The 23,537-nt window shown below is 40.2% G+C and overlaps 1 protein-coding gene and 1 pseudogene across 10 annotated transcripts in view; one reads left to right on the top strand and one right to left on the bottom strand.

Moving 5' to 3' along the window:
* NUP98 (nucleoporin 98 and 96 precursor) overlaps positions 1–23,537 on the top strand; it is a 116,846-nt gene that overhangs the window by 9,135 nt on the left and 84,174 nt on the right. For all 10 annotated transcript variants that reach the window (XM_081798719.1, XM_081798724.1, XM_081798723.1 and 7 more), the window contains 8 exons: positions 8,465–8,568; positions 10,128–10,229; positions 10,339–10,515; positions 12,863–13,002; positions 15,066–15,173; positions 17,057–17,237; positions 18,699–18,862; positions 22,311–22,448. In XM_081798719.1, coding sequence (XP_081654845.1) covers positions 8,493–8,568; positions 10,128–10,229; positions 10,339–10,515; positions 12,863–13,002; positions 15,066–15,173; positions 17,057–17,237; positions 18,699–18,862; positions 22,311–22,448 — 1,086 coding nt within the window. In that variant the 5' untranslated portion in view covers positions 8,465–8,492. The remainder of the gene's footprint in view (positions 1–8,464; positions 8,569–10,127; positions 10,230–10,338; positions 10,516–12,862; positions 13,003–15,065; positions 15,174–17,056; positions 17,238–18,698; positions 18,863–22,310; positions 22,449–23,537) is intronic.
* On the bottom strand, positions 2,050–3,929 carry LOC145716022 (small ribosomal subunit protein eS10 pseudogene; annotated as a pseudogene).

A 23,537-nucleotide genomic window follows, 5' to 3' on the forward strand; every position in this document is an offset into this window, starting at 1 on the left:
GAGAGAGTGAGAGCTTGCAAGGTGGGGGGAGGGGCAAAGGGAGAGGGAGAAGCAGACTCACTGGTGAACTGGGAGCCTGTTGCGGTCTCGGGGCTCCATCCCAGGACCCCGAGATCACGACCCGAGCCAAAGTCAGATGCTCAACTGACTGAGCCACCCAGGCAGCCCCTCTTGTATCTGACCGTCTGAATTACTAATTAGAAGATTGAGCACAGGGACCCCTGAGTGGCTCAGTGGGTTAAGTGCCTGACTCTTGATTTGATCTCAGCTCAGGTCTTGATCTCAGGGTGGTGAGTTTAAGCCATATTGGGCTCCACGCTGGGTGTGGAGCCTACTTAAAAAGAAGATCAGCACAAAGAACAAAGTAAATTATTTAAGGGCATTGTCTCTTCCTGTATAGGACTATTTCATTTTAATTTTTTCTTTCTTAATATGTCTTACAAAAAAAAATTTTTTTGCAGTGAGTATAAGTACATCCATCCATAAAGAAAGTGGTTAATCTTTTCAGGAAAATTCATCTAGGCCACATAAATTGTCATTCTGTAAGAGTGAGCAGTTACCTTTCTGATGATTAGAACTGTCATGTTTGCCAGAGAAATGTCTCTTTCCCCTGATAGTGCTGGATTAATACTGCCAAATTTTGGTTTTATAGCCTTCTTCTTTTTTTTTTTAAAGATTTTATTTATTTGACAGAGCACAAGCAGCGGGGGAGAGAGCGGGAGAAGCAGGCTCCCTGCTGAGCAAGGAGCCCGATGCGGGAATTAATCCCAGGACCCTGGGATCATGACCCAGGCCTAAGGCAGCAGCTTAACCGACTGAGCCACCCAGGGGTCCCTATAGCTTTCTTATTTATAGTGAATGTAAAGTCATTTTTCCTTTTAGTTGTCAGTGTTCTTTCTCTAGGAGTTCTGGGCTCTCTATGCACAGCTAATAGTCAAAAGTAGCTTTGTGATCATGCTCAATTTCACCATTTGTATAATAGGGATCAAAATACCTACCTCTTTGGATTCTTGGGAGGTTTATATGAGATAATTTGTAAAATGTACTTAGGCCAGTGCCTGGGACATAGTAAGAATTCAAATGTTAGCTAGTATTTCCGTTTAGGCCAGGTTAATATATTTAAAAGGATAAAGACTTGAATGTATGATATGCCTTTAAACTTTTTTTTTTTTAAGATTTTATTTATTTATTTGAGAGAGAGAATGAGATAGAGCGAGACAGCATGAGAAGGGGGAGGGTCAGAAGGAGAAGCAGACTCCCCGCCGAGCAGGGAGTCCGATGCGGGACTCAATCCCGGGACTCCAGGATCATGACCTGAGCCGAAGGCAGTGGCTTAACCAACTGAGCCACCCAGGCGCCCTAAACTTTTTTTTTTTTGATATGCCTTTGAACTTGAATAGATTTAGAAGTTCCATACATAGCAATCTCTAGGATTACTCCCCCCCCCTTTTTTTTTAAGAGAGGGGGGGAGATCGCTAGCGTGAGGGGGATGGGGCAGAGGGAGAGAATTTTTTTTTTTTTTTTAAAGATTATTTATTTATTTGACAGAGAAAGACACAGCGAGAGCAGGAACACAAGCAGGGGGAGTGGGAGAGGGAGAAGCAGGCCTCCCGCGGAGCAGGGAGCCCGACGCGGGGCTCGATCCCAGGACCCTGGGATCATGACCCGAGCCGAAGGCAGACGCCCAATGACTGAGCCACCCAGGCGCCCCTCTTTTTTTTTTTTTTTTAAGATTTTATTTATTTATTTGACAGAGACACAGAGAGAGGGAACACAAGCAGGGAGAGTGGGAGAGGGAGAAGCAGGCTTCCCGCGGAGCGGGGAGCCCGATGTAGGGCTCGATCCCAGGACCCTGGGATCATGACTGAGCCGAAGGCAGTCGCTTAACGACTGAGCCACCCAGGCGCCCTGGGAGAGAGAGAATCTTAAGCAGGCTCCATGCCCAACACAGAGCCAGACACAGGGCTCAATCTCACAACCCCAAATCGTGACTGAGCCAAAATCAAGAGTCACATGCTCTACCAACTGAGCTAGCCAGGCACCCCTACCTTTTTTTTTCTTTTTCTGGCTACAAATTTATTAAACACAAAACATCTCCAACTTTACTGAGGTGGCTGACCACGTCCACGACCAAATCCGCCTCTAAACTGGAACTCAGTTGCTGACCCAACCCCGGCCTCAGCTTTCTTGTTGGCACCAGGGGGCACAGCGCTTCGTCTGTAGGTGTCTCTGTCAGTTTCCCCTCGTGTGAGTCTTGCAGGTCGCTCTCCCTCCAGACCTTTGGGCCGTGGTCGGCCAGTCTCAGGGTGGCTGCGGCGCAGAGTGGCAGGCACAATCTCGGGGGGCAGGTGGAGGTAATCACGGAGATACTGGATGCCCTCGTTGGTAAGGTACCAGTAGAAATGTCTCCAGGCAAACTGTTCCTTTACGTAGCCTCGTGATTTGAGAGACTGCATGGCCTTCATGACGTGAAGGTTGGGCACATTCTTGTCTGCCAGCTCAGGGTGTTTGGGCATGTGGACATCCTTCTTGGCCACCATCACTCCCTCCTTGAAAAGGAGTTCATAAATGGCAATTTGGTTCTTCTTGGGCATCAACACCTTGGCGGCTGCTACGTCTGGGGCCGGGGCTGGAAAGCTTTTTTTTTTTTTTTTTTTTTTTTAAATAGAAAAATAGTGCAGATTATCTGCATCCTCTAGATCTTTTTTGTTGTTGTTGCTGGTAATAGAAGAAATAAACATGATGGAAAAGTTTGGGTCCTCTGAATTCTTTGTCCCAGATACCATTTACCTGCCTTTCTCCAGAGGCCACCACTTTCATGTATTTCTTCTAGTCTCCCTTTTTACTCTTACTATGAATAAGAGTGTATTGTTTTTTCTATTTTACATAATCTGCCAAATGTATCTTTTTGCAGTTTGCTTTTTTTCATTAAACATCTTTTACTTGAAATAACTCTCTAGGATAACTTTGTCCAAATATTCTGGTGGTGTCCTATTCTTGATACCGTATCCTGGCTACATATGTAGCAGAGTGCTCTGGTTTACTTCTGTAGTTGGGTAATTTAAGGTTGATGACATCTACCTAATGAACTAATAAGTTCATTTATTATATGCTTATCATATGAGGGAAGCTGAGCTTTGGTGTTAAAATACAAGGCCAGATAGGGTAAGTACACAAATACCCATTCTTACCTGTGTACCTTATTTATCCTGATGTTTATTTCCTCTCTTGTCTTTCTAGTCCCCCAAGGTCCAGTTCACATTCTAAATCCCCACAAATTTTTCCTCATATTTCCTATTCACATTCTGACCTACATTTGACTTCCTGTTGTGCTTCCTGGCACTTACTGCTCTTCCAGTTTTAAATGTATGGGTCCTTCCTCTGATTATATCAGAAGTTACAAACTCAAACTCAAAATGTTTTTCTGACCTAGCCCTATTTTAAATGTTATCAGCTAGTTTGAGATAATATAAATGCATACATAAACATTTCTGCATACACGCATACATATATATGTGAAATAGACCATATATATAACAAACCAAACAACTGTTTGCTGGTTGTATCCAGCCATTTTGTGATCTCTTCCTTTTTGCAACCTCTTAAATGACAAATTCTACCAAGAATCTTCCCTTTCATGGTTTCCTTTTGTTCTGAGAATTCATCACACTTGATTTTAAGTTAGAAGTTACTTCTAAAATACGTTGATCATACAGCCTTTGTTTAAAAAACACATTAGTGGTTATTGTCATTAGTTTAGAAAATGAGTACACTTGACCCTCCAACAACAAGGGTTTGAACTGCACATGTCCACTTACACATGGAATTGTTTCAATAAATACAGTACAGCACTATAAATGTATTTTCTCTTCTTTATGACCTTCTTAATATTTCTTTTCTGTAACTTACTTTACTGTAATGTAGTACATAATGTACATAACATACAAAATATGTGTTAATCAACTATGTTATTGGTAAGGCTTCTAGTCAACAGTGGGTTATTAGGTACTTAAGTTTTGGGGGCACCAGAAGTTCTAAAACCTGCATTGTTTAAAGGTCAACTGTATATGTTTCAGACCCTTTGTTAGTTTCTGGGATAGTAAACCAATGATACTGTCTCTGTCCTGGAGAAGTTTATTGTGTATTGGGGAGGGTTGGAGGTTTCAAAGGTTGAGCTCCTTGGAAAGTAGACTCTGAATTAGAGAGAGTGTTGCATGAGTTTTGTTACAGAGTGCTTTGGGATCACCACCTTGGGAGAGAAGAGGAATGGGCTGAGGGAGAAATTGAGTTGTGATACTATCTTAATGAAGGCCTCAGCCAATCCTGTGGAGAATGTGAAGCTGGGAACACCCTTTAGAATTAGATTAAGTTGGGGTGAAGGGCCCTGATTTTGCATATGGACTACCCTAGGAAGAGGATATGACACTGAGTAAGGCAGCTCTTACAGTGGAGGCAGTTCTGAAGAGGATCAACAGCTGAGTGTTATCTTTTGGTAGTACTGCTCAGCAGCTGGGACTACAAATCCCAGGTATTTGGTATTATCACAGTGTCCACCATGAAGAGTCAGAGTCAAGATTAATACTTATAAACGAATCATGTGTTGTGTAAGCTCGGAGGAATGACTGACTAATTGCTAGAAGGAGCTATGAAAGCTTATGGAAGGGATGATGCTTGAGCTAGGTTTTTTGTTTTTTAAGATTTTATTTGAGAGAGAAAGCACATGTGCACACATGAGCAGTGGAAGGAGCAGAGGGAGAGGGAGAGAATCTCAAGCAGACTCCACGCTGAGTGTGGAACCTGAGGCAGTGCTCAATCTCAAGACCCTGAGATTAGGACCTGAACCAAAACCAAGGGGGCTGTCAACTGACTGAGCCATCCAGGCACCCACTGAGCTAGGTTTTAAAGAATGAATTAGTAGGTTTAGAAGGGGAAAGTCTAGTGAATGGGACATTTTTCATTGAGTCACTGACATTTCATAGCATAGTCAAGAAAATGATTTGTTTGAAGGACAAAAGGTTAACTGTATTAGCCATTCTTTAATTTCTAGCAATTATGATAAAAATCATGAGGCTGTTTCCAAAATCCTAGTTTATTTCCATGGTGATAATTTTTTTTTTAAACACTTAAATCCCAGTATGCTCAGGCTTAAGACTAAGCCAAGCTCATCATGGCCAGATCCCCGAAAAGATAGGCTGAGCTTGAGTGAGAAGCTTTTTTTCTAGGAGTCCAAATTGGATTTGGTCCCTGCGTTGTCCCTTGTTCTTGGGTCTGGAACAGATGAAATGAATTTCCTTAATACTAAACATGTTCTTGTTTGTTGCTTAGTATGTTCCCTCCTAGGATTGAGGGTGTCCATGGGAAGTCAGAAGATAGATTAAACTGGGGCTCTACCACTTATTACTTCTTTGACCTTGGGAAACTCGGTAAACACTTGATCCTGTTTTCTCATCCTTAAAATACAGTGATGCATAATATCATCATTTTAGGATTGTGGGATAATGTATAAGAGCTTATAAACAGGTGTTTCCTAGGATATTTTATTACTACTTAAAATCCCTTTGTGAAATATGTGTGATGTTAAGTTTTTATGTTAGGATAAGATTTTTAAATTTTTTACATTTTTATGTTTCTTAAGATTTTATTTGAGAGAGAAAGAGAGAGCACGAGCAGGGGAGGAGCATAGGGAGAGGGACAAGCAGACTCTGATGAGCACGGAGCCCGATGGGGGGCTTGATCTCATGACCCTGAGATCATGACCTGAGCCAAAATCAAGAGTCAGATACTTAACTGACTGAGCCACCCAGGCACTCCAGGATAAGATTTAAAAAAAAAAAAAAGATTATTTATGTATCTTAGTGTGCACCCCAGAGAGAACAGGGGGAGGGGCAGAGGGAGAGAGGGAATTTCAAGCTAACTTCCCGCTAACTGGGGAGCCCAGCGTGGGGCTCCATCTCACGACCCATGAGATCATTACCTGAGCCGAGATCAGTAGTTGGACGCTCAATTGACTGAGCCACCCAAGCGCCCCTGTTAGGATAAGAATATTAAAAAGCAAATTTTGATTGTTAGGAGCTATGGATTTGGTCTGTAGAACCTAGTGCCCAAATTAACTCTAAAATCTTCAATATAAGGATGACTGTCACAGAGAAAAAACTATTACTTAGCTTCTGAATTCTGATACATCTGCTGTATAGATGTCAGATGTACATGAACAGATTGCTGATTGTGGGGATGAATAAGAAAATAGATGGCAAATTTAGTGTAATAACTATTACTCCTCAGTTTTTGCTGTGCTGATGATGGGTCAAAAAATGTAGTCAACAGAGAGTGAAGTGGATGTGATGGGGCTGTGACTCAAGACAGCAGTATGAGAGAGATTGCAGTCAAAATGAAATGGTCTAGACATCTAACCCCTAGCACAACTGTCATTCCAAATGAACTGTTGAAAAACAAATACATAGATAGAGCCACAAAGGTCTAGACTTCTGTTAAGTACTTCCAAGAATATTTTCCCTGGAAAGGAGAGTCACCAGTTAATAGGGTAAAGGCTCAATCTGTACACTTTGTGACACCTGTTAAATTGAGAAGGCAGGAAACTTCAAGCAGATCTCATTACTAAAAGAGAAATGATGTTTATGTGAAATATAGCCTCTGGTTCCAAGAGAATGCATTAGAGTCACTTGAAGAGCCTTTCAAAATACAAATGTCTACATCCCAACCCTGGACATTTTGGTCCTCATTTCTAGAATGGGGCCTGGGGGGTTTTATTTTTGAAAAGCTTGCTGGCTAATTCTGATATGGCTCTCTTGAACCACTGGTTTCAGTGAGCTTTGTTTAATTGGAATTATTAAATTCCCAGATGTTGGGATAAAGAACTAAGTGTTGGAATTTTTTTCCTGGGGGGAGTTTAGGGGACAGAATGTTGATTTTTGTAAAACCATTAGGTATTTAGGGACGGCTTCATCTTTTCCAATGTTGCACAAAATGTTTTGGTTATTAGAATAACTGGAAGTACTGAAGGAACACTAGAACGTTGTGGGGAGCACCTCTAAGTGTTTGATTCTATTATATGAATGAGGTATGATTTTACTAGAAGAAAAAACTGTTCCATCAATGTGTATATAATAGAAAAATCATCCTGTCACAAAATCCAGATAAGTATGATTGGCTATTTTCTGAGATTTTTATCTATTTATTTATTTATTTTTAAGATTTTATTTATTTGACACAGAGAGACACACAGGGAGAGGCAACACAAGCAGGGGGAGTGGGAGAGGGAGAAGCAGGCTTCCCGCTGAGCAGAGAGCCCGATGTGGGGCTTGGTCCCAGGACCCCGGGATCATGACCTGAGCCAAAGGCAGACGCTCAACGACTGAGCCACCCAGGCGCCCCCTGAGATTTTTATTAAAAGTACATAGTTTACTCAGTGGTCTGCTAGCTAAGTGGTAGCAGATACCTTAAGTTTAAGGAAAATTTATCAGAGGGACAGTGTTTACTTTTGAATAGATTAACTTTTTTTTATGCAAATCTGGGGAGGGGCGGAAACCAAACTTTTGTACTTGTTGGAACACTTTGGTCCAACTCATTAAGTGCCTGGTTTAGATACTGGAGAGGAATCATTCATATGAGGTGGGGGATTTTCACCAAAGATTTTCTGTAATGTTCCCAGACAAAGATAGGTAAGTAGGGGACCATAAAGAATGGTCTTAAGAAGTAATCTCAAAGAGAATGTCAGGGCACCAGAATCTCAGATCTGGAGATGGTAGGAGGGACGTGCATAGTTTAAAGAACACTTAATATTACAACATTTTATATACCCCCCCAAATAGGGCAGAAAAAGTTTTTATAATGCAAAATACAGAAAATAAAGCCTGACAAAAATTTTAACTTCTCAGGTGGTTGTGATAACAGAATATCATTGTAATTTTTTTTTAAAGATTTTTTAAATTTATTTATTTGACAGAGAGAGACACAGCGAGACAGGGAACACAAGCAGGGGGAGTGGGACAGGGAGAAGCAGGCTCCCTGCTGAGCAGGGAGCCCGATGCGGGGCTCCATCCCAGGACCCTGGGACCATGACCCGACCCGAAGGCAGACACTCACTGCCTGAGCCACCCAGGCGCCCTTTCATTGTAATTTTTAATGGGTATTGTGGATAACCTCCTAGATCTGGCATAGTGGACCCAAAATCTTCATTAAAAGGGAACTTAAAAAAACAAAACAAAACATTGTTTTAAATAGGGGATGATAGTTGGTGGGATATGAAGTTTAACCTTAAATTATGGTACTAATAATTCAGCTCAATTTTAGAAGGTCTTTTATTATATAGAGTTTTAGGATATTGAATGAGAGTGAACATTATGCTATAGTTTGGATGGGACTAAACTTGTACAGTGACATTTTTTGAAAGAATTACATTGTATTCTGTGGTCCTTAAAAAGGTGATAATTTTTTCTTCTTTCAGCTTGCTGAAGCAAAGACTCATTTTGAAGATGTTTAATAAGTCATTTGGAACACCCTTTGGGGGTGGCACTGGTGGCTTTGGCACAACTTCAACATTTGGGCAGAGTAAGTTTTACAAAAGAACAAAAGAAGGGGAAAAACTTAAGCTATTCTTATTAAGAACAAATCCAATCTGATGGCTGAAATAAAAAACCCAAATACAAGTGCTGGTGAGGATGTGGAGAAAAAGGAACTTCCTTTCCCACTGTTGGTGGAAATGTACAGCCACTGTGGAAAACAGTGTGGAGGTTCCTCAGAAATTAAAAAATAGAATTAGCGTACAATCCAGTAATTCCACTACTGCTTATTTACCCAAAGAAAACCAAAATGCTAATTCAAAAAGATATATGCACCCCTATGTTTATTGCAGCATTATTTGCAAGAGCCAAGATATAGGAACAACCCGAGTGTCCACAGACTGATGAATGGATAAAGATGTGGTATATATACAATGGAATATTACTCATAAAGAGTGAGATCTTGTCATTTGTAGCAACATGGTTGAACCTAGAGGGTATAGTGCTAAGTGAAATAAGTCAGAGAAAGACAAATACCATGATTCCACTCATACGTGGAAATTAAGAAACAAAACAGATGGAGAAAAAAGAGACCAAAAAACACTCTTAAATACAGATTCTGAAACTGATGTAACACTGTGTGTTAATTATACTTGAATAAATAAATTAAAAAAAAAACATCACTCTGATAGCTTCAGATAGGAATTTTATTCATATTTTGGTCTTATAACAAATTCTCTTTGATCAATGACCGGATAAGATCTTGTTAGAATTTTCTAAGAAAATAGAAATAAGTTTGGAGTTTTCATGGTTTTTTGATCATTTGTAGAAGGTATTTGAAATACGTTTTTATTTTTTTAGAGAGAGCATACACATGAGCCCGGGGGGTGGGGGGAGAGGGGCAGAGAGAGAAAAAAAAATTTTTTAAGATTTTATTTGAGAGAGAGAGAGGGCACAAGATGCGGGGGTGGGGGCAGAGGGAGAGGGAGAAGTAGATTCCCTGCTGAGCAGGGAGTCCGACAAGGGGCTCGATCCCAGGACCCTGAGATCATGACCTGAGCCGAAGGCAGGCACTTAACAGCCTGAGCCACCCAGGCGCCCCTTCCTTTTGTTGTTGTTGTTGTTGTTGAACATATTTCCTGTCATAGAACTATGGAATTAGAATCTTGGTTGGAACCTGAACATGTGTATTCTGAAAAACCTTCCCAGGTCATTCTGATGTGCTCCCCTAAAGAAGGATCATTCATCCCAGTGACTCTGGAATGTATGATGCCTAGAGAGAATTTAACACTTTAATTTTGATGACTTGACTTTTGTCTGTAGCTCACAATCATTAGTTACCTTGGTACTCTTTTTTAACCTGTCGACATCTATAACTTTATTGAAAAGTCACACCTCTTCACTTTGTTTTTTTCTCCTGGGACAATGAATAGAATGTCTGGCTTAATTTTAACTCTGTAATTTGTAGTCTGATGGAACTTTGAAAAAATTATTTTCAGATTAGACCAGTGATCCTATTCAAACACAAAATGTTAAGAAATATTAAAATCCTTTTCATTAGGTCACCTGATTTAGATTTTATTTTGACCCTGGATTTTGCTTTTTCAGACACTGGCTTTGGCACTACTAGTGGAGGAGCATTTGGAACATCTGCATTTGGTTCTAGCAACAATACTGGAGGCCTGTTTGGAAATTCACAGACCAAACCAGGTAGGGGTTTTACTTGGAATACAGTTGGTTTATTTATAGCTGGTATAGGACTTCATTTAGTGGTTCCAATCCATCTATTTAACTGTTTTTTTCCTCTCCATCTATCCAGGAGGATTATTTGGTACTAATTCATTTAGTCAGCCAGCTACTTCCACAAGCACTGGCTTTGGGTTTGGCACATCAACAGGAACATCAAATAGCTTGTTTGGAACTGCAAGTACAGGGACCAGTCTCTTCTCATCCCAAAACAATGCCTTTGCGCAAAATAAACCAACTGGCTTTGGAAGTAAGTAGGACATCATTGGACTTTTGCGTCTAATAGTTTGGTTTGCTTATTGAATGTACTCCCTCTTTTTCTTTTCTTTTTTTTTTTTTTTAAAGATTTATTTATTTATTTGAGAGAGCGAGAATGAGAGAGAGAGAGTACATGAGAGGGGGGAGGGTCAGAGGGAGAAGCAGGCTCCCCGACGAGCAGGGAGCCCGATGCGGGACCCGATCCAGGGACTCCAGGATCATGACCTGAGCCGAAGGCAGTCGCCCAACCAACTGAGCCACCCAGGCGCCCCTCTTTTTTTTTAAAGATTTTATTTATTTATTTGAGAGAGAGAATGAAATAGAGAGCATGAGAGGGGGGAGGGTCAGAGAGAGAAGCAGACTCCCTGCTGAGCAGGGAGCCTGACGTGGGACTCGATCCTGGAACTCCAGGATCATGACCTGAGCCGAAGGCAGTCGCTTAACCAACTGAGCCACCCAGGCGCCCTCCCTCTTTTTCTTTTTCCTGTGTTCATTTACCTCCTTTCTCCACCAGATGGCAATAGGCTAGAAAGGAAGGGGCTATGTCGCTCCAAGATTGGAAATCTAAGAAGCACTAGTATTCAAAGGATATGCAGAGGAAGAGGCTCCTGACATAGAATGACCAGAGAGTGGATGAAAAGCCAGGCCAGAGTAATGTCATAGGTGTTAAGAGAGGAGAATTTCAAGGAGGAATGCATGTAGTCAGCCATATTGTACTGCAGGGGCACCTTCTTCTTGCCTCTGTTTCACATTGGGTATAAGAGACTAAAGGAGGAATAACAGATACTAGATGTGACATGGTTACTCTTCCATTCCTTATCCATGGCAGATGTTTTGTTGTTTTATTTAAGTGGGCTCGTGGAGCCCAACACAGGGCTTGAACTCACGACCCTGAGATCAAGACCTGAGCTGAAGTCAAGAGTTGGACACTTAACTGACTGAGCTACCCCAGGTGCCCCATAGCAGATTTTTTTTTTTTTTTTAAGATTTTATTTATTTATTTGACAGAGAGAGACACAGCAAGAGAGGGAACACAAGCAGGGGAGGTGGGAGAGGGAGAAGCAGGCCTCCCACTGAGCGAGGAGCCTGACGCGGGCCTTGATCCCAGGACCATGGGATCATGACCTGAGCCGAAGGCAGACGCTTAACGACTGAGCCACCCAGGCGCCCCAGCAGATGTTTTTAATAGGTGGTTTCTTTCTCTTTTAAGTCTAAATGTGGCCTGGGGATACTTCTCCACACAGTACTTTGAGGTAGCCACTACTAGTTGAACAGGTGTGCCCTGTGAGTTGATACATTCACAGTGCAAAAGCATAGCAGAATGAATAAGTTAGCCCCCTATCAGTATTTCACAAAGGGAAAGTTGTGGGGGGGCAGCTGGGTGGGTCAGAGGGAGAAACAGACTCCCTGCCGAGCAGGGAGCCCGATGCGGGACTCGTTCCCGGGACTCCAGGATGATGACCTGAGCTGAAGGCAGTCGCTTTACCAACTGAGCCATGCAGGCGGCCCCAGTTAAATTCACTTTTATGTAAGTTTTTTGAAATTCAGCTTTTTGGAAAAGTAAGGCAATCGGGATTTATTCTAAAAAATAATCAACATGCCGGGTACCTGGGTGGCTCAGTTGGTTAGGCTACTGCCTTCGGCTCAGGTCATGATCCTGGAGTCCCTGGATCGAGTCCCGCATCGGGCTCCCTGCTCGGCAGGGAGTCTGCTTCTCCCTCTGACCCTCCTCCCTCTCATGCTGTCTCTCATTCTCTCTGTCTCAAATAAATAAATAAAATCTTTAAAAAAAAAATAAAATAAAATAATCAACATGCCTACTAATTTTTCTAAATTACTGGGCAAAATTTTATAATAATCTGTTTGGTTGCTCTAATAGGATCATTTGTATGTTTTGAACTTTTTGGTGTTGTGTAGGTGTTTGTCTTAATGTATGTAAATAAAATATACTGTGACCCCTTTTGAAGTCTGTTATGATGTTTTCAGAAAGGTTCATTCAGCGTGGAGTCTTATCAAGAAAGGAGAAATGAGATAAAATTTATGATGAAATAGAGTACTATTTCTTTTCACTTGTCTTCCAGGTTTGCCCAACAAGAACTTTATAGATGCTTAGCTGACAAAGGGATTCAGATTTTGTTTCACTTTAAAGTTGGAAGCCTAGAATTATGTATGTGTCTGTATGAAGCAGGTTTGAAGGTACTTGGTCGGGAGATATGAAAGATAGAAAATTTGAGGATGTGAAAGTAATGCTCCTATGATGCGAAAGCCCAATTCCAAAATATCTTACAGATTCTTAAATTCTTAACTGTTGCCATCTCATTTTTCTTTCTAATTTACAGATTTTGGAACAAGTACTAGCAGTGGGGGACTTTTTGGTACTACAAATACAACCTCCAATCCTTTTGGTAGCACATCTGGCTCCCTCTTTGGGCCAAGTAGTTTTACAGCTGCTCCTACTGGGACCACTATTAAGTTTAATGTAAGTCTTTCCTTCCAGTCTTTGTGGAATATATTACTCTTCCATTTGTATATCTCTTTGCAGGATGAATGGTAAAATTTCTCCTTTTTCCAGTTATGCACAGTTTAGTCTCACTCTTCTTGAAAGATGTGTTAAGAACAAAATCTGTAAATATTTATATAGTAGGTGGGAAAGTCATGAAACATAAATCTTGATTATGTGTATTTGAATCATGCTCAGTCCACCCAAATTTATATTCACAAGGTTGATTACAGTAGGTAGTATGAGGTTGAACTTGTATTTACTGCATTCATAACTTGGCTCTGAATGATCAGCATTCCTTATATAAAGGAATGAGGGGGCAAACTAAAAAAAATTATTGAAAATAGGGCCTCTTTCAAGACAAAATCAGAGAGGGAGACAAACTATAAGAGACTCTTAATCATACTGAGGGTTGCTGGAGGGGAGGGGGATGAGAGGATGGGGTAACTGGGTGATGGACAGTAAGGAGAGCACATGATGTAATGAGCACTGGGTATTATATAAGACTGATGAATCACTGAACTCTACCATCTGAAACTAATAATACACTATATGTTAATTAATTGAATTTAAATTAAAAAAATACTCTTTAAAAAGAACAGGGCCTCTTTAAAGAGATATATGGAATAACTCATCAATATTCTGTGTTCCAATGAAAAATAAAACTTCTCTTGATGAAATGGCAAAATGGGGCAATAGAGTTAGATGTTTTCTTGGCTATTTTGAGAGAACTTGATAGAGGATTAGAGTGGAAGATTTATTAATGAAAATGTATGGAATACTACTTGATATAAGATACCACTTGATGTGATTGGTTGGGAGATCCTTAGAATAGGCTGGAGGTACAGTTAGCCTAAAGAAAATCTGGCACAAAAAGGTCTTGGCTTAACTTCTTGTTAAAATTTATTCTAGGAAATGAAGAATTTCTTAGGCAAGGTGGCGAAGTCATAATTTAGAAACTGAACTTTATTTTATTTATTTATTTTTTATTTATTTATTTTTAAGATTTTATTTATTTGAGAGAGAAAGAGAGCATAAGCAGGGTGGAGGGACAGAGGGAGAAGGAGAAGCAAACTCCCCACTGAGCAGGGAGCCCGATGTGGGGCTCGGTCCCAGGACTCAGAGATCATGACCTGAGCCAAAGACAGATGCTTAACTCACTGAGCCACCCAGATGCCTCAAAACTGAACTTTAGAATTTAGAAACATACTGAATTTAGAACCCTAAATTTAATATAAACTTAAATATAAATGATAGTGAAAAATACTGTGTGTTATCTCTTGGAAAGTACAATAATTGAGAAAACGACAATACATGTAGAAATCTTTAGTTACATATTGTGCCTTTTTCCTTATAAAGTTACAGGGAAAAAGCCAGGCTTCCGTATTTCTTAAATGCAACAACTTATAAAGCAGACACTTCAAAAAATTAAATAAAATAAAGCAGACATTTTAGAGCAGGGTAGGGGGCAATTAAGCCTGAGTAATACAGGTTTAAATGTACATGTTGGGTAAATTGGATAAAGTTTTTCTTATGCAGGTAATCTTAAGTGTATTTTATTTATTTCTTTTATTTTTTTTAAAGATTTTATTTATTAGAGAAAGAGCACGAGCAGGGGGAAGGGGCAGAGGGAGAGGGAGAAGCAGGCTTCCTGCTGAGCAGGGAGCCAATGTGGGGCTCAATCCCAGGACCTTGGGATCATGACCTGAGCCAAAGGTAGATGCCCAACCAACTGAGCCACCCAGGTGCCCCTTAAGTATATTTTAGTAGATAATTAGATGGCTTGGTTATGGGCTTAATATCTGATAACTATTACTGATACTGATTTATTTAGATAACCTTGATGTAAGGAGAGGAGAGATCAGAAATGCAGTATATTTAATTAAGTACCCTTGAAACTATCTCATTTAGCAGAAGACCTACAGGACTAGTTACTATAGAGTTCAGTGGTTGAAGAATTGTGTCTGTGAGAGTAGGGATTTAGAGTTTGGACTTAAACATTTGCTCCAGACTTTCAGATTTGCCTTTATCTTCTTTTGCAGCCTCCAACTGGTACAGATACTATGGTTAAAGCTGGAGTTAGCACTAACATCAGTACCAAGCACCAGTGCATTACTGCTATGAAAGAATATGAAAGCAAGTCACTAGAGGTCAGTAAAATGCAATACAGAAATACCAGCCTAACCTTTTGATTCTATTGGAAAGCAGGTTTTAAAAATGTTTTGATTATTTTTAGGATCAAGTGGTTCACGTTGGGTTTATGTAAAAAACTAACAACCACATTTTTTTTAAGTAAGCTCTATGCCCAGTGTGGGGCTTGAACTCACGATCCCAACCGAGAATAAGAGCCACATGCTGTACTGATTGAGTCAGCCAGGCGCCCCACAGCCAAATTACTATTTTTTAAAAAATTTTATTTACTTATTAGAGCATGCAAGCACAAGTGAGCAGGGGAAGGGGAGGAGCAAAGGGAGAGGGAGAAGCAGATTCCTGGCCGAACAGGGAAGCTGATGCAGGGGTCAATCCCAGGACCCTGAGGTCATGACTCAAGCTGAAGGCAGACGCCTAACCAACTGAGCCACCCAGGTGCCCCCCCAAATTATTTTTTTAAATTAATGTAATCATACATATTTTAGGCAGGGCAATATTCAGCTTGTAAGTACTGGTATAGTTCTACTAGGTAGTCTATTGTAATAGATTTTATGTTGCTCACATTACACTGGGCAGTGTGTGTGTGCATGGCATGCGTGTTTTTTTTGTTTTTGTTTTTTTTTAATGATTGCTTTTTTGGGGAATATTCCACAACTCTTTTTTTTTTTTTTAAAGATTTATTTATTTGAGAGAGAGTGCACATACAGAGGGAGAAGCAGACTCCCCACTGAGGAGGGAGCCCGATGTGGGGCTCAATCCCAGGACCTTGGGATCATGACTTGAGCTGAAGGCAGATGCTCAACCACTAAGCTACCTAGGCACACCCCATGCACATGTTTATAATAAACTCATGAAAAATCCTAAGTGTACCACATAGTAAGTTTTCACCAAGTGAACATACCCATGTAACCAGGATCCAGATTAAGTCACAGAGCATTACCAGCATTCCTGATATCCCCCATATGCCCTGCCTCCCTAGTCACGATTTCCGCCCCCTTCTAAAGGTAACCACTATCATGATTGTCCATATTTTCCTCATTTCAGACTTTATATAGGTGAAATCTTGCATTATGTGCTTTTAAGTCTGTTTTTCCACATTGTGGGATTTATCCATGGCGTTTCATGAAGTTACAATTTGTTCATTTTTTTTTTTTTTTTTTAAGATTTTATTTATTTGAGAGAGAGAGAGACAGGAGGGCCTGAGAAGGGGGAAGCGTCAGAGGGAGAGGCAGGCTTCCCGCTGAGCAGGGAGCCAGACATGGAACTCGATCCCGGCACTCTGGGATCATGACCTGAGCCAAAGGCAGTCGCTTAACCGACTGAGCCACCCAGGCGCCCCAGTTTGTTCATTCTTATTGGTGTGTGATAGTGTCTTGTATATTTTGAGTGTCAACCCTGATTGTAACTCTTGCTTCCTCTGCATCCCAAACTATACTTGCTTTATTGGAAACACCCTGACTGTGAGGCAAAATTGTTAATGTTAAATTTCATCCCTTCTTTCCCTAATTTTCTGAGACCCCCTCACCCCATCCCAGAATCCTTGATCTTTTTAGCTAATTTTTACATTTGGGGTGGGAGTAGATAAAATTATATAGCATTCTACTAAAAGAAAGTACTACTGTTTACAAAAGAAAATTAAAATTAAGATTGGTTAGTCCTTTGGCCTGTAGTGTTAGTGATTACGGTATGGATCTTAATGTCCATTCTACACTATTGAAAGTGTTTTTCTCTAACGATATTAAGTTAATGTTCTGTAGTTTTCTGTTTTTTAGTCATGGTTCTTATGTGAACATGGAAATTGAATTCTAAATTTAAGTATTGTTTCCTAAATAATTTTTTTGGCTGCATGTAAAGATAGGAAATATGCTTTCCCTTCTTCTAGGAACTTCGTTTAGAGGATTATCAGGCTAACCGGAAAGGCCCGCAGAACCAAGTGGGAGCAGGTACCACAGCTGGCTTGTTTGGGTCTTCTCCAGCCACCTCCAGTGCGACAGGACTCTTCAGCTCCTCTACCACTAATTCAGGCTTTGCATATGGTCAGAACAAAACAGCCTTTGGAACTAGTAAGCACTTGACACCATATTGAGCCATATTGAGGAGGGACAGACAACTGAAACATAATTGTCATTTTGTGATAAATGCTATGGAGAAAAATAATTCAGTGATGTTGGAGGAATAGAGTGATATATATGTGGGGATGGAGAGAAACAGAGTTTTAAATGAAGAAGGTTAAAAAGGGCCTCACTTTGATAAGGTAGCATTTGAACAGTGACCCCTCTGAAGAAGGCAAAGGATAAAGCTGTACAAATTGCTGGGGAAGAACATTCCAGCCAGAGGAAGCTATAAGTCTAAAACCCTGAGTTTTTTCCCAAAGAGATAAGGACTAAGGGGAAGTATTGAGGGATATAGGGACTATATTTTATAGGACTTTGTGGGCCAATGTCAAGATCTGAATTTTTATTTGAGTTGGGAAGCCATTAGAAGTTGTAGAAAGAGAAGTCATGTGATTATGAGTGAAGGATCATCTGAAGCCTGCTCTGTTAAATAGAGTAAATTGTGGTAGCTACATTTATGAGCATAGCATAACCTAGAGACTTGGGGAATCACTGTGTTGTATCAACTTCAGAAACTCAAGAAAAAGAAAAAGTAGGTTGTAAGGGGCGAGGGTGAAAACAGATCCGTTAGGAAAGCTATTGCTTCATTCACATGAGAGATGATGGTTGGTTGGCTAAGGAGATGGAGGTGGTAAAAATGTCAGATTCTGGACCCAGTGTGAACATAGAACTGATGGGATTTGCTAATAGATTGCTTTGATGTGGAATGTGAAAGAGGGAAGTCTAGGATGAGGACTAAATTCCTTTAATACAAACACTACTTTTGTACAGGTAATACATATATATGATAAAAAGTTCATGAGACACAAAAAAGTCTGTAACCAAAGTTATCTTCTTTCCCTCCCCTAGCTACCATTTTTCCCCCATAGAAACAAGCTAAAGTTAGACCTTTTCATGATCTTTTAGAGAGATTTATATACACCCACAAATACACAGATAAATATATGTTTAAGTGGCATTTAACATTCATTTCAATCCTGGTGTTCTGTGATGTAGCTTAGCCATATATTCATTATCAAGTACAATGTATTCTATGCTGGAATTATAAAGAGAAAGCCTCTGTTCTCAAGAAAAACTTAGTCTAACAGGGTTAAAATACACATACAGATTTTGAGTGTAGTGTGGTATCTTGTAAAATGGAAAGTTTTGGACTCACAAGAGGAAAATTACTTAGCCCAGCCAGGGTTCTTGGGGTCAGAATATTACTGTAGGAATTAAAGTCTGAACGAAATCCAAGTTAGGTGAAAAAGGATGGGAAGTGAAATGTTTATCTAGTTTGAGTAGTGAATTAATGTAGGGTAATTTAGATATGTATTCAAGAATATTAAGGCTGTTGCAGTAACTGAGTAACGTAAGGTTTGAGGGTTTTTTCCTCCATTTATTTTTACTTTATTTGTTTCTTTCTGAAAGGTACCACTGGATTTGGAACAAATCCGGGTGGTCTCTTTGGACAACAGAATCAGCAGACTACCAGCCTCTTCAGCAAACCATTCGGCCAGGCCACAACCACCCAGAACACTGGCTTTTCTTTCGGTAATACCAGCACACTAGGACAGCCAAGCACCAGCACCATGGTAAGCAACCAGGCCCTTCGTTAACGCCACATCTTACATTCATAGAGCTAAGTAATGAGGCTTCTAATCATGTCAAACTAGCAAGTTCTACCTCTAGTAGTTCTTAAGGGTTGATGGTATGTAGTAAAGGAAAGAGCAAAATGTAAAAAATTAAAACCTAGATTCTAGTACAAGCTCTACTCTTTACTCATTGAGAGGCTGTTGAGCAAGTTACCTCTTCTTTCTGAGCTGCTTAGTGTGCTAGAATTGGCCATCCTGAAGGCTACACCTTAGGACATTGGCTGTATCCATTCTGTAGAGTAATAGGAGAAAATACTTATAAATTACTGGCTGTATTTCAGAGTATTCTTTCATCTTGTTCCCTTAAGTGGGGTCAGGCAAAGGTGTGTAATTCATTAAAATAAATAAGGGAGCATTAAAACTCAGAGCTATATTGGATAATTGGTACTTCTGTGCAAAAAGCAAAAGAGGAAGTACTTAGAGTCACTACCAGTTTATTTCTAAGGACTCTTCTAGGGAAGAATAAAATTAAGATTAATAAGAGGTATGATTTATTGATTAGAATTCTTGGAATTTAACTGGCCTTTAAGTTAAAGATACTTTATCTGATTAAAAAACAATTACAGCCAGACCCCAAAATCTTAGAAATACTGGCAAACAAAATTTAGTAACATTAAAAGGATTATAACCATACCATGTGGGATTCATCCCAGAATGTTGGTTCAACATAGAAAAATTAATAAACCAGAGAAATAAAAAAGGGATGCCTGGGTGGCTCAGTTGGTTAAGCTTCTGATTCTTGATCTCAGCTTAGGTCTTGATCTCAGGGTCATGAGTTCAAGCCCACATGGGGCGGCGGGGAGCGTGGAGCCCACTTAAAAAAAAAAAAGGATAAAAGAAAAACAATAAAAAACAGAAACCACATGACTTCAGTAGGTACAGAGAAAGCGTTTGACACCCTTTCATGATAAAAACACTAAACAAAAAATAGAAAGGAACCCAGAATAGCCAAAATAATCTTGAGAAAGAAGAAAGCTAGAAGACTCGCATGTTTCAATTTTATTTTATTTTATTTTTAAAGATTTTATTTATTTATTTGACAGAGACACAGCGAGAGAGGGAACACAAGCAGGGGAGTGGGAGAGGGAGAAGCAGGCCCCCGGCCAAGCAGGGAGCCTGATGCGGGGCCCGATCCCAGGACACTGGGATCATGACCTGAGCTGAAGGCAGACACTCACTGCCTGAGCCACCCAGGCACCCTTTCATTGTAATTTTTAATGGGTATTGTGGCATAAAAAACTAGATAGTAGTATTTTCAAAAATTTGAAGAAATTGGAAACCTTATACATTACTGGTAGGAATGTAAGGTAATACAACCACTTTGGAAAACAGTTTGGTGGTTCCTCAAAATGTTACACACAGAGTTACCATTTAACCCAGTAATTGCACACCTTGGTATTTCACCAACAGAAACGAAAACACAAAAATTTGTACACAAATGATTATAACATAGCCAGAATGTAGAAACATCTCAAATGTCCATTAATGAATGAATTTAAAAAAATGTGTATTCATACAGTGGAATATTACTCGGCCATAAATGGAATGATAAATGTTACAACGTGGTTGGGACCTTTTAAACATGCCAAGTTTAAACAAGTTAAGCCATCCACAAAGGACCACATTTTATAGGATTTATAGGACAAATCCATGGAAACAAAAAGTAGATTCGTGATTGATTGCCTAGGAATAGGGAGTGATTCTTAACGGGCCTGGAGTTTCTTTTTGGAGTGATGAAACTGTTCTAAATTTAGAGAGTAGGGGTAATTGCATAAGTCTGAACATAGGGAAAAAAACCTAAATAGTGAACTTTAAATGGGTAAATTTTATGGTATGTGAATTATGTCTTAGTAAAGCTGTTTAAAAACACTGTGTTTGGGGCACTTGGGTGGGCTCAGTCAAGCGTCTGACTCTTGGTTTGAGCTCAGGTCATGAGCTCAGGTATGTCAGATCGAGCCCCACATCAGACTTCATGCTCAGTGGCGAGTCTGCTTGAGACTCTCTTCCCTCTCCCTCTTCTCCCCACCTCCCTACCCCCCACATGGGCTCGCACGTCCTCTCTCTCTCTCTCGGTCTCAAATAAATAAATCTTTAAAAACAAACAAAAAACCCAGCACTGTTGAATTCTCAGTTCAGTAATAATAGTCCATTAGTGCAGTATTTTTTTGTTGTTGTTAACTAATGCAAAAATAAAATACCTTCTTAAACATTGGATATGAACTTTGCTTATTTGAAATGAGTGTAGTTTTTTTTTTTTTTTTAAAGATTATATTTTTATTTGACAGAGACACAGCGAGAGAGGGAATACAAGCAGTGGGAGTGGGAGAGGGAGAAGCAGGCCTCCCGCCGAGCAGGGAGCCCGATGTGGGGCTCGATCCCAGGACCTGGAATCATGACCTGAGCCGAAGGCAGCCGCTTAACGACTGAGCCACCCAGGCGCCCCATGAGTGTCGTTTCTTATCTCAAATTAAGACGACTTTGGGATGCCTGCGTTGCTGGGTTGCTGGGTTAAACATCTACCTTCAGCTCAGGTCGTGATCCCAGGGCCCTGGGATCAAGTCCCTCATCAGGCTCCTTGCTCAGCGGGGAGCCTGCTTCTCCCTCTGCCTGCCGCTCCCCCTGCTTGTGTGCTCTCTCTCTCTCTGACAAATAAATAAAATCTTTAAAAAAAAAAAGACTTTAACTTTACACTCCTGCCTCTGTCCAGATTGATTATTTCTTCTGATTGTTTTCAGTTACTTGATTCAAAATCCATTCCACAGCTCAGTATTGATTAGTTCTTTCAGCATAACTATCTGAAAATGAAGCATTCTGTCATATTGTTTTGTTTTCAGTGTTGCAACCCTGCTGTTTCTTAGAGCATAAGAGTTAGTATAAAGTCTTATTAGCTGCCCAGGACCTTGGAACTCATCGGGCTTAGATGTAGGTATGAATTTCTGGTCCTGTCACTCAGGAGCTGACATCTTGGGCAAGTTTTTAACTGCCCCGAGGTGGGATTTTTGTTTTGTTTTGTTTTGTTTTTAAAGATTTTATTTATTTGACAGAGAGAGACACAGCGAGAGAGGGAACACAAGCAGGGGGAGTGGCAGAGGGAGAAGCAGGCTCCCCGCGGAGCAGGGAGCCCGACGCGGGGCTCCATCCCAGGACCCTGGGATCATGACCTGAGCCGAAGGCAGACGCTTAACGACTGAGCCACCCAGGCGCCCCTGTTTTGTTTTTTTAAATGGCCCTCCTCATCAGGGTTGTTGTGAAGAAAAGAAATGCTCTATGTATTTAGCATAATATATATCAAATAAACTTTTTTAAAATGGCAACAATTATTAATCTAAGACTCTTAAAGAAAACAGATTGTTGTAGGATATCTTTTAATGTCGATTACTTTTTGCAGGGTTTATTTGGAGTGACCCAAGCCTCACAGCCTGGAGGTCTTTTTGGGACAGCTACAAACACCAGCACTGGGACAGCATTTGGAACAGGAACAGGTCTCTTTGGGCAGCCCAACACTGGATTTGGTGCTGTTGGTTCGGTAGGTTTTTACAGTTGACTCTAATTTGAAGATGTGTATACATTGGTTAAAGGAATTTCTTTTCTTTTTTTTTTTTTTATTTATTTGACAGAGAGAGACACAGCGAGAGAGGGAACACAAGCAGGGGGAGTGGGAGAGGGAGAAGCAGGCTTCCCGCGGAGCAGGGAGCCCGATGCGGGGCTTGATCCCAGGACCCTGGGATCATGACCTGAGCTGAAGGCAGACGCTTAACGACTGAGCCACCCAGGCGCCCCGGTTAAAGGAATTTCTAAGAAAGATTTAATTATCTTTCAAGTGTTTTTACTGGATACATTATATGACTTGATACTGATATAACTAAAGCTATTTGGTGCAAAAAAGAATAACCAGGTAACTTCAGTAGGTTAATTTTCAAGTAGTAAGTTCTTTTTTAAACTTCTTTGCCTCAGTGCTTATGTACAGTTTACTTCTGTAAACTGTAAAATATCACTCCAGTTGGTTAAATTGAGTCTAAATTGAAGTGCTTTCATTCTTAAAATCGGGTGACTTTTAATTCCTATATCTAACCTCTTTTTGGGGTGATAAGTCGGTATGATACTTGAGAAGTAAACATTCTAAGTTGCTAAAATTGTTGGCGGTCTCATGGTTTTCAGGCAATGGAGGCTTAACTGAATTGTGTTCCTTGTTAAGTCATTTAAGTAAACTATTTAGGAGTGCACTTGACCTAAAAATAATAGTAAATTCTGTATGGCCACTTAACTATGTGAGAATTAGTATGAAACAGCCAATCTGTATTATGTACCCATTAAAAAAAGCTTTGAACATGCTGTTGTGGCTAATTAAAAGAAAAGAAAAGAAAAATTCCAAAATGTGAATTTCATGGAAATTAAAATCTGTTATTTCCTAATTTTTCTTTGGGCAGCTAATTGAGATGAGAAATTGAGAAAATTATATAATGCTTCAAAAAGTTCTTTTTAATAACCACTTTATTGAGATATAATCCGTATGCCATACAATTCACCCTTTCAAGGCTTAAAATTCAGTGGTTTTTAGTTTACCAACAGACTGTGGAACTATCACCATAGTCAATTTTAGAACATACTCATCACC

Source organism: Leptonychotes weddellii, chromosome 11 (genome assembly GCF_054177405.1).
Source record: "Leptonychotes weddellii isolate Sample4059 chromosome 11, ASM5417740v2, whole genome shotgun sequence".
NCBI lineage: Eukaryota > Metazoa > Chordata > Mammalia > Carnivora > Phocidae > Leptonychotes > Leptonychotes weddellii.